Consider the following 11,142-nt stretch of genomic DNA (forward strand, 5'->3'; position numbering starts at 1 on the left):
CAGTTGGAGAACACTCTTGAAGGCATATTTCAGTTGATATCGGAGTTTTCAGGATTATACAGGACACAAGGACATTCACAAGCCTTTTAAAAACATAGTACAACCACATCAGACTGCAATCAAATACGATCATTTTCAAAATACTAAAAAATCTCTCGCAGTTCTTCAATTGAATTGTATAAGAATCAGCAACTAAATAGAAAAAACGATGGTTCACTTCAAAAAATTATTAATTTTTTAAATTTTTGTAAAAATTTTAATTTATAGGTCCATACTCATATTTTAACTAAGTGCATTTACAAAAAAAAATAAATAAAATTTTTCACTCGCTCTTGAATACCCCAATCAGCTGTTCATGACATTTCGCTCACAACTGCTGTTGCTGCTAAACAACAAAACAATAAAAAATGTTGCAAACAAAAACATTGAATGAGAGCGTTGAAAATCGGGGTTAACGCGTTAAATGCAATCAATATTGAATTTAAAGAGTGAATCTAATCAAATATAGTGAAAACTTAATGTGAATGAGATACTGGACTAAGACACGTAAGCTTATACGTGCTGCACAACACAGAGGACTATTAGAACTGCCGCACCTGCAATTTACTGTGATAACAATGAACATTTGTTACAAATCGCTGACTACAATTGCTCAATGACTAATACTAAATAGTATTTAATTCTGATTAACTTTGTTTCAGTGAAAATGCATTGAGGAGATGAAGCTCATGGTTAATGATTCAAGGAAGGGCTCAGTGCAATTCTAGTGCGGTTGTAGTAAGTGAGCAGGCTGCGTACCCACTCAACTGCTTTTGTCTGTCTGCGGATCAATGTCTGTTCAATGGTTGTAAATATCGGTCGTATATATGTACTGTTATATATCTTATATATATGTAATTAAAAATTAGCCAAATGTTTTCGACACAACGGCGGATATGACTTATTAACTTCAATCGCCGGATTATCATCATTTTATTATAATTGAAATACCTTGAATAGGTGCAAAGTGTACAAAATACATAACATATATACATACATATGTGTATAATAATCTTGTATAGAACGTTATAAACTGCGAGCGTTGTGTTTCTGATATGTTATCTATATATTTTTCTATTTCCAAACAATAGTTGGTTTTCGGTGCTCGAACTGTGCGGTTCGCAGTAAAGTCAGTTAGTATTTGAGTGCTATAGCGCTTTGGCATAATTACAAAAAAAAAAATAAGTAAAATAATTAAATATTGTAACATACATAGAAAAACGTTAATTGCTGTGCAAACGCAGAAAGTTCAACATGGTGGCAAATACTAATAACAAGTAAGTGAATGGCTTAGTGTAATGGAGTGCGTTGTGAGTGGAAACGGCAATTAAAAGATTTATGCATACTTATTTTGTGCAATTTGCAATAAAAATGCAATTAAAAATAATTAAAACAAACAAATAAAATGAAATGAAGCAAAAAATAGTAATAATAAATAAATAAACAATGTAGTAAATTAAAGAGTGAAATAAAAAATATTTAAAAAATATTAGAAACATGAATTAAACATAGAATATAAAATGAAGCAAAAAATGATAATAAAAAAATAAATAAAAAATATAGTAAATTGAAGAATAAAAGGAAAAAAGAATATAAAAAAATAAAAATAAATTAAAAAAAAATATTATTGAAATGAATTAAACAAAAATTGTTATATAGATACTCGTTAACAACAAAATTAAAATTTTTTAATTTCATTTGTGATTTTTTTTTCGCTATACTACTAAATAGTTAAACATAATAACAATAAAATTGATTATATTTGTACAGACTATTGATTGATAAGAAACTTGTTGATGATAGCTTTAAACGTGTTTATTCAAAATCGTAGAAAAGATAACTATTACTTTCAATCGAAATATTATGTATAAATTATTATTACATAGTTACATTTACTATAATTCTGATTGATAAGAATTGATTGATTGATTGTGCTAAATGCAAACTATTTTTAATTGGCATACTAACTGGTGGTCCACAAATATGCAAGTTACTTTCAAAAAGTTACACATTACACAATCTCTTTCTAAAAACAAATATCGCACTTGAAATGCAGTTTGAATGAAAATACAAACAAGCTTGGCTTTTTGTTTTGATCGCTCTATACTTAAGCGTTTTGGGAGAGTCATCAAAAAATGTACGAAAGAGCGTCTATAAACGCCGACAGAGCGTTGAGCAGCGTGTAAACACACAGTGGTTTGCTTTCGCCATCCAAAGTTACCACCAAACCAGTCTTGAAACGAGCTTTGCACCGCACGCACATTCGGTCTAGTTTAATTAGTTCAAAGAATAGAAATCTAGCAAATAAAAGATACGCAACCATGGCTACAATAATGAAATTCTTTTCCATTTTACAAAATCCCAGTGAGATCGAGCCGGAGGAGCGTCATTCGGACAACATATACGAGGACAAAATCATATTCCCGGACTTCAAGACTGGACCGTTGACCAAATATCGTCAGCTTTCGACATTCTGCTACAAACGCATGAACGTCCTCCTGGAGGGTGAGGAGCACATACGTCTAAAGGTGAGCATGCAAGCAATTAAAATTTTACACATCAGTAGTTATGAAATCCAACAGCGATTGAAATATGGGCTAGGCGGCTTGCGTGTACTTTTTGCCACGAGTATGTAAATATATGAATTATTGTTAATCAATTCAGTGAATACATTTAAAGTAATTTTTGCTGTTTTGTACTGAGTACAAAGGTCAGTCAGTACAAAGTGTGTAGCAAAGCAGAGGCGTTTTGATGATGAAACTATAGTCGGGGGGGTCTCTAGCGGTGATAGTAAATGTGATAAACCTACTTTGTGAATTAATTTCCCATTTTTATGAGTCAGCTTATCAGTGTCCGTTATAACTGTGGTTGCAACTATAAACAATGATAGCCAGCATATTAGTTAGTAGCTCCTACACTTGTATGTACATATGTTAATCGGAATCTATTCTAAGTGTATACGCTCTACAATAATAATTTCCAGTCCCTTTAGTGCCTGTTTCCGATTTCAGTTCAATGTCTCCACATTACATAATTTTTAAGTTATACAAAGCAGACGTTTTAATGCGCCCCGTCATTTAAGTCGCGTGTGTTGTTGTTATTATAATAGCCACCTGTCTTAATTAGACGTTACAGGAACTTTAATGAACTTGTGAAACGTGTTTTTTGAAATGCAAAATAATGTAAAACTTTTCATATTCCGATATTGCGACGTGCTGAAGAATAATAGAGAACTTTGCGATCAAGAGTCGCTTTCTGTGTCGAAGCATAAAGTGTTCCCCTGTAAGTTTTAAGAAATGAAATATAATTGTTCTGCCGGCTTACTGATATCGACAACGCTAGTGTCTCAAATACTTCGAAATATAATTTTCTCCTCATAATTCAAACCAAGATTCGTAGATTCTTAAATAAGTTCTTTAAAGTAGCTAGTCAGTGTTCGGTAAACGTGAAGAATAAGGTCTTGAAACGAATTTGAATCTTAGCATGACGGAGTAGGTGTTACAGTGGAACCTTTCTTGGTCTGAGACTCACCTTCGAGCGATTTTTGTCCGCCCAAGAGAGGTGTCCGCCTATGAGAGGGCCATTTGCTATAAAAATTAAAGTTGGTTCTTTAAAAATGACGCTCAAGGGAGGTGTCCATTAGAAGAGGATTCTCTGTATATGTATATAAACGCTTGGTGTTGAAATCCACCTCCGTCAACTCGTAAATGCAATCTTTTTATTACTTTGTGCAAGCAAGATATCAGCGAAGATAACCCTTGAACTGAGCAATGCCTATATTTTAGTACTATGAAAAGCATTTTGATTGCAATGCATACATGATTTGCTTTACTTTAACGACAAATGTACAAATCGGTTAGCAAACCAATGAACATGTGCAGAAGCCCTACATTCAATAATACCAATACAGCGTTAGCTGTGATAACAGTATTTATTAGCGCTTATTTACAAACTGATACACATTTTTTGCCTGCGGAAACTCACACCCTCATTGCAAATAACAAAATAGCCAGTAGGAAATCGTTTGTGTTAATTATGATTGAGCTGAATCAAATGCGAAAAAAATCACGAAATAGACTTAGGTCCCTAAACCCCGAAAAAGAGTATTTATTTATTTTTTATGTTTTGAGAAAGCAAATTTCTAGGCGATATCAAAAGACTCAAATTAGATGTGTTCCGAGCTTTAAATGAAAGCGTTGAGTCGTCTATTGAATATTTCTGAGAAGGAGGCTTTAAAGACAAAATATATATTGGTAAACAAATTTGTATTTTATCTATCGACAATTCTAAGGTTACTAGCATTTATTATATGTCTAAATCTGGATAAACATAACATTAAGTTGTTTCTAAAAGTTGGAATATAAGATTCAGTTTAACTTTCCTAACTCGTATCACCATAATCCACAAAAAAACTTCGAGTTATAGTTAGACTTCGAGTTGATGGTAATTTGTATGAAATTCGACTTCTATAGCCAATTCAAGAGTTCGAGTTATATATTTTTGTGTTATAGAAGTTCAATTGTAGTCATGCATAGTGGTAACATCTGAAATATTCTCATTGTATAGCATACAATTTCCTACAGGGTAGTGCTTAATATTATTAATTACATATATACGTTGGGATATTATCAAATAGGTTTGAATAATAAATGTTACCAATGTTATTTGTCATATATCATGTTTTCAAAAGTGAAATGATTATTATAACACACTATAATTTACTTATTCACATACATTTGTAGTATGTGAGAATGTGGAAATATTAATAAACATAATAGATATCGGCAATTATAAGAATATGTGAACATTTGTTTAGCAATCTTTCGAATGGGTGGAAAATTTGTTGGAATTAATAAAAAAAATATTACCAAATTAAATAAAGAAGTCGGGTAAGTTTGTAATTCACTCTATGAGACAGTAGATTTAACAAATAGAACTGGTTCATAAGGCCTTATGGGTTCATTGGTCACAAGACCCCTGAAGACTAATTTCTGTAATCGAAATTATGTATATTTTTGAGTCTAATATGTGGTAGAAAGAATGTAGAAGCCTTGGATATTCTCTAAAAGTTGGATTGCAATATTTTAAGGCACCCACGCCGCAACCCTTAGTGTTTCAGATTCAGTAGTAGGTTGCCATGTGTAATGCTAATATTACTTTATTGTTGTCTAGCACCTCTATCTAATTTATACATTATTGGGGCAAAAAAATGAATATGTTTGTAATCAACCGCTTAGTCATATCTACCTATATGGCACATACTATACATATATCACAAAAACAAATGTATATATGTATATATTAATGAGGCTTTCAGGGTATTATTTGATAAATGACGATAATTTTGAAAATGTATGTGAAAGTGGTGAGCAAATCGCTATCAAAGAATGTGAATATATAACGGCCGTATATACTGAAGAAATTGGAAAAACTCGACAATTCTCCCCCCATACAACAAAAGACTGACTTGGTACTTACCGAAAATATATTATCAGTGATTTTTCTTCTCATTTATTTTAGCATCGCATATGGAATTTCATGGAAAAGCATCCCGACTTTCAACGTGAATTGGAAACACCATCACTGGATCGTCAACGTCAAGTGGCTAACAAACGTGGTCAATTACTATGGGATAAGCAGTTCTATGGATTAAGCGACGTTAGTTAACACAAATAAAAATACAAACTTAACTTCAAGTACCGTTACTCACACAATACTTTACCGTTTGCAGTATGTCGCGGCGCCCCATCTGTCACTGGCCTTGGCACAGGGTATGTTCTCGTATGAGAACAGCTTCGCCGTGAAATATTCACTCTCGAACGGCATGTTTCCGAGCACAATTCTCTCGCTGGGCACTGAGCGCTTGGCCAAGTATGCCGCGAAAATTGCAAATAATGAAATTTTGGGCGCCTTTGCGCTCACGGAAATCTCACACGGCACCAATGCACGTGGCATGCGCACGCGCGCCACCTATGATCCCAAGACGCGTGAGTTCATTATACATACTCCGGACTTTGAGGCGGCCAAGTGTTGGGTTGGCAATTTGGGCAAGACTTGTACGCACGCCATCGTGTATGCGCAGCTGTATGTGCCCGATGATACGTATCAGGGGCTGAATGCGTTCCTCGTGCCAATACGTGACGAGCGTACGCTGCTGCCGTACCCCGGTGTGACTGTTGGCGATTTGGGAGAGAAGGTCGGCTTGAATGGTCTGGATAATGGGTGAGCGCGTCGGGGTTTTGTTTGAATTTCGCGATATTTATTTGTATTTCTATGGTAAATGATTGCAGCTTTGTGATGTTCAACGAATACCGCATCCCCGGTGAGAACTTGCTCTCGAAGACCGGTGATATCGATGCGGATGGCAATTATGTGAGCAAAATCAAGGATAGTCGCAAACGCTTGGGCGCCTCCTTGGGTTCGCTCTCGGCTGGACGCGTGAATATATGCTCGTTAGGTTATGTGGCGCTCAGCAAAGCAATAACAATCGCCACACGCTACTCCGCCTGCCGCAAGCAGTTCGGTCCCGAAGACAGCAACGAAGAGTGGCCTGTCATCGAATATCAATCACAGCAATATCGCCTTTTGCCACACCTGGCCACCGCCTATGCGCTGCGTATATTCACGATGTGGATCGGCACAGCCAACGTGGATTTGACTTTCCGCACCATTATGGGCGAAGACACCTCCAGCAAGGGCATGGAAATACACGCGGTCTCCTCGGCCGCCAAGCCGGTGTGCACTTGGGCGGCGCGCGACGGCATACAAGAATGCCGCGAGGCGTGCGGTGGTCATGGCTACTTGAAGATCGCCGGTCTGGGTGAGCTGCGCAACGACAACGACGCCAATTGTACTTACGAGGGCGAGAATAATACGCTCATACAGCAGGCGTCCAACTGGCTGATAAGCTTGCGACGCAGCAATGCCAACTTCGCCGACAGTTCACCTTTGGGCTCTGTGGTCTTCTTGCAGGATATGGATGCGATATTGCGCACAACAGCGACCGAAAGCAGCGCGCAGGAGGCGCTGCAACCAGACAGTAAGTAAACGCTTTTCCTGTTGCTTGCGCATATTAAATGCAACGCGTCTTACTTGCAGATCTCTTGAAGGCGCTGAATTGGTTGGTGGCCTTCCAGCTGGACAGAACAGTGCAGCGCTACGAAAGTCTACGAAAGCAGGGACAAAATGCATTCGAGACACGCAACAACATACAGGTCTTCAACGCGCAACAACTCTCCATTATCTACGCGCAGCGCACAATTTACTATGTGTTCCACCGCTTCGTCAACGACTTGCCGCCTTCGAATGAGCGAAATGTGCTCGCCACCCTCTTGTCGTTCTACGGCGCCGATTTGGTCACGAAGCACATCGGCAGCTTCTATCAAGGTGGCTACTTCCAGCACAAAGCGCAAGCGGAACTCTACCACGAGGGAATTTTGACGCTGTTGCCGGTGCTGAAGAACGAGGCCATAACGCTGATCGATGCGATTGCGCCAACGGACTTCATACTCAACTCGCCGCTCGGCATGAGTGATGGCAATGTAAGTGGTGTGGACATTTGTGTGCGTAAATGAAATTAACGGTTTTTTGTTGTGTTTGTTTACGCAGATTTACCAGCATTTGCAGCGCGCCATCGTGCAGGCGCCTGGCGTGTTCGAAAGACCGAGCTGGTGGCGTGACGTTACTTACAAGGAGTACTTGCAGAAGTCGAAGATGTAGATTTAGCTTTTACTTAGAGTTGTGAATTTTATACAATCATTTTTCTATTTTATTCAATTTCAATAATTTAATTTTTTTTGTGTTGTTGCACAATGTATAGAGAGTATAGAAAATAATATTAGAATTATTTTTAAATTTTTAGCAATTTGTGCTTTCAATAGATTTTCGCTTACACACGACATACATATAAACATATACATATATACATAAATTATTTGTGCTTTACAATAGAGAGCCTTACTTAGCACTTACTGACTGTGTATGCAACAAAGATTTTGCCTTGTTGCTAACATACATACTTACGAACAGATTTGTTGTGTTGTCTATACTTAAATTTTTATATACAAAATATATATATACATTGTTGTTGTAAATTGTTATTGAAAGTCATGTTACTTTTTGGTTATCGTTTACGTTTTGGCAGTTGGCTTTCGCTTTCACTTTGAAAATGTAGCTTTTTGGCTTTGTTGCATTTGAAATTGTCTACTGCCGAGGATTTGGATTTTGGAGCACTATTAGCACTAAAATATTTTTAAAATATAAACTTTTTCGTTTTTCGTTTTGAATTTGGAATTTTAAATATTTATACATATATAGTTAATTAAGCTGCTTTGTCTCACATAGTCGGAGCGATATGCCAAGTTTTATCATGAACCCACACACTTCTAACAGATCACAGTCAAGTGTTGCATATCTACTTATATATAAGTAATAAATATGTATGTATGTACTAACAACAAAAAATTACACCAATTTTACACACGCTAAAACAAGATTTCTTTCATTTACGCTAATGCAACCTTCTACGCTTAAATTAATACGTTCACGACCCTAGTGGTAGGGCCGCTAAATTCTATGGCATACAGTAATAACAACAACCACATGAGATGTTAAGGAATTTCGCCGGAACCTGATTCAAATCTATCTGGCGGTGCTGTAGGCTCAACGCCCGCAGCAGACGGTGTCACCCACTTGTCCACATAGCCCAATTCATGCTCGGTTTGCGCCAACATTGGTATCTGCTGTGGTAGATCACTGGTCGCCCAGAGGTACAGATCGAGTGTTTTCTCCGTGCAATCGGCAATGAAACGTACGAAGGGGCGTATATCACCCTCGTTGGCCACTTGTAGAAACTGATAGTATTTGTGCCTGTTGAATATGCATAAAACGAATTAATTTCTTCGCACCGTTATGTAAGCGCGCATAAATATGTATGTACTAACCGCTGCTGCTTTGGTATTATAATGGGCGGATAGCCAGCACGCATCAGCAAAGCGTTCATGAGTAAACGCGATGTGCGTCCGTTGCCGTCGATAAAGGGGTGTATGTGCACCAGTTTGTAGTGCGCCAAGGCGGCATGTCTGTGGGCAAACAAAATCCAACATTTTTACAAATAAGATGCATAAAACTAATTCTTCTAAATTCTAAGAAATTTCTTAATTTCCATAATTTCCACGTGCACTCACTTGACTGGATGCAATGAAACCGTTAGCTCCGCATTCAACCAATGCTCGAAATGTTCCATGAGCACTGCCAAATCACCCGGGCCGGGTGGCACATGACCACCAACATAGACTTGTGTGCGCCGAAATTCACCACCCTCGATGGGATCAACATGTCCCAGCACCCGTCTATGTATCTCCAATATGTCTTTCAGAGTTACCTCAATTCTGAAAAACCACGATTTTTTAGTTTAAATAATTAAGTTTTCTGTAAATGTAGGCACTCACTTGTTCACCAAACTGGCATTGATGTACTTCATAGCCAAATCCAAACCGAGAATTTCGTTGTGCTCATCAATGGACTTACCATTGATCGCCATGCGTGTCTCTAAAATGGAGCGTGTTTGCGCCAAAGTCATTGTGTTGCCCTCAATACCTACTGAGTGGTAAATATGTTGGAAGTAAGCCTCTTTTTTTGCACGTCGCAAAGCTGCATTTGATTCGTGCACGGCAGAAAGTGCGTCACGCTTCAAGTCAAGCAGCTCTAGCTTGCGCTCGTCGATGGATTGTACAATGGCCGCGGTGCGTTGGCGATTTGCCACCGCTTCCGTGTTGGCTGGGTTGAGCATCAGTGCCTGCAGTCGCACATAAATTTAACAATATTAATATTTATATTTCCTCTCATTAATTACCTGGAAGTAATATTGATCCGCGAGCACAATATCGCGTTGACTATGCTCCAAATACTCGCCGTAGCGCAGCAAAACTTCAGGATGCTTGGGCGCCAGTGCAAAAGCATGCTCATATAAACGTTGTGCCTTCTCGTCCTTGCCCATTGTGCGCATTTCCGTTGCCAATTTTAATGAGTCCAGTGCCTCTTTCACATTTGTTGCCGAAGCTGGCGTGCTCGCCTCCTCTTTCGCTTTAACATACATATCTTTGAGCGCTTCCAAATCGAGTGCGCCCGTGCCTGGCGCAGCGTAAACAGCGAAATCATCGCGCGTTTGCAGGAAGTGGTTGTCAGGCAAGTGTTGTAATTGTTTGTTTGTCTGTCGCAACAATGCGCCATATGGATTGAAGTGTAGGAATTCGTAGAGTATGAAAGCTACGCTAGTGCCCGCTATGAATATGCAGAGATTCACAAAGCCAGCATATAGCACGGAGGCGCGCGCTAGCTGTTGTTGTTGTTGCAGCTGCAGTAGTGCCTCTTTGCGTATGGCTGCTATGGTTGCTTGGTTCATGTTATGCTTTGTGCCTACTGCGTCGAAATTGCACACGGACTTCTCATAGGGCACACAAATGCTGCGCTTTCTGGTTGTGGGCACGACAGCTGGCACTGACTCATTCTCCATTTCTAATTTGTCTTTGTACGTTTTTAGGATTAGTGGGCTCTGCTTTAGCCAACTAAAATTGCAAATAAAGTTTTTGTTTTACACACTTTCTGCGTTCGTTCGTTTCCCGTCCCGTTATAGTTTCCGTAAATGGCATTTTTGAGCTGAAAATGTTACGGTTTAAAGCGTAATTAATTTGTAAAAATAGCAGTTTTGCTAAATAGTTGGCACTCACCTCCACGTTCACTGTTTGTATTTGTGTCTGCAACTTTCCTTTTACTGTGTCTATGACGTGTATTTTAGCATTTTGCCATTGTTGCCACACAGCGTAAATAATTTGCGAATTTGAAGAAACTAATATTTCCCAACTGCAATTTATTTAATTTGAATAGCACAACAAAAATATAATTTATGAAATAAAATTAAATAATGAGTTGTTATTGTAAGCAATAGAGAATTTTGAGTTGCATTGATAACACTTTATTTATGACGAGTTTCCAATTAGAAAAGTGGCAGCATTATTATTTGTAACCATATTCGTAAATATTTACGAAAGAGCATAGGGAGAGTAAAATGCGTAGAAGATACGACAGAGAAAAGAGAAACGAGAA

The 11,142-nt window shown here is 38.1% G+C and overlaps 2 protein-coding genes across 3 annotated transcripts; one reads left to right on the top strand and one right to left on the bottom strand.

Moving 5' to 3' along the window:
• The first annotated feature begins 417 nt into the window (after positions 1–417).
• Positions 418–8,138, top strand: LOC105211401 (peroxisomal acyl-coenzyme A oxidase 3). Of its 2 annotated transcripts, XM_054226694.1 has the most exons (7): positions 418–1,316; positions 2,405–2,567; positions 5,560–5,697; positions 5,771–6,261; positions 6,330–7,078; positions 7,138–7,580; positions 7,648–8,138. In XM_054226694.1, the coding sequence occupies exons 1-7, from the start codon at positions 1,294–1,296 to the stop codon at positions 7,756–7,758; spliced, it is 2,118 nt and encodes a 705-aa protein (XP_054082669.1). In that variant the 5' UTR covers positions 418–1,293; the 3' UTR covers positions 7,759–8,138. The 2 variants fall into 2 exon arrangements, with proteins under 2 accessions (XP_054082669.1, XP_054082667.1); XM_054226692.1 differs by lacking the exon at positions 418–1,316 and having other exon boundaries at positions 2,066–2,567.
• Positions 8,116–10,925, bottom strand: LOC105211402 (protein adenylyltransferase Fic). The gene is made up of 6 exons (XM_011182804.3): positions 10,767–10,925; positions 9,893–10,695; positions 9,489–9,835; positions 9,225–9,428; positions 8,982–9,119; positions 8,116–8,907 (listed from the first exon to the last, which is right to left on the bottom strand). Exons 2-6 carry the CDS (start codon positions 10,550–10,552, stop codon positions 8,649–8,651), a joined length of 1,608 nt encoding a protein of 535 aa, XP_011181106.2. The 5' UTR covers positions 10,553–10,695; positions 10,767–10,925; the 3' UTR covers positions 8,116–8,648.
• Positions 10,926–11,142: the final 217 nt, after the last annotated feature.

This window comes from Zeugodacus cucurbitae, chromosome 3, assembly GCF_028554725.1.
Source record: "Zeugodacus cucurbitae isolate PBARC_wt_2022May chromosome 3, idZeuCucr1.2, whole genome shotgun sequence".
Classification (NCBI taxonomy): Eukaryota; Metazoa; Arthropoda; class Insecta; order Diptera; family Tephritidae; genus Zeugodacus; species Zeugodacus cucurbitae.

What these genes read in the sequence shown, in the direction of transcription:
- LOC105211401 (XM_054226692.1), top strand. Translation starts at nt 2,361, where the DNA reads ATGGCTACAATAATGAAATTCTTTTCCATTTTACAAAATCCCAGTGAG. An exon ending in GGAGGCGCTGCAACCAGACA is followed by an intron (nt 7,079 to 7,137) that starts GTAAGTAAACGC and finishes TCTTACTTGCAG; the next exon opens with ATCTCTTGAAGGCGCTGAAT. An exon ending in TCGGCATGAGTGATGGCAAT is followed by an intron (nt 7,581 to 7,647) that starts GTAAGTGGTGTG and finishes TTGTTTACGCAG; the next exon opens with ATTTACCAGCATTTGCAGCG.
- LOC105211402 (XM_011182804.3), bottom strand. Translation starts at nt 10,552, where the DNA reads ATGGAGAATGAGTCAGTGCCAGCTGTCGTGCCCACAACCAGAAAGCGC. An exon ending in CGGATCAATATTACTTCCAG is followed by an intron (nt 9,836 to 9,892) that starts GTAATTAATGAG and finishes GTGCGACTGCAG; the next exon opens with GCACTGATGCTCAACCCAGC. An exon ending in ATAATACCAAAGCAGCAGCG is followed by an intron (nt 8,908 to 8,981) that starts GTTAGTACATAC and finishes CATATTCAACAG; the next exon opens with GCACAAATACTATCAGTTTC.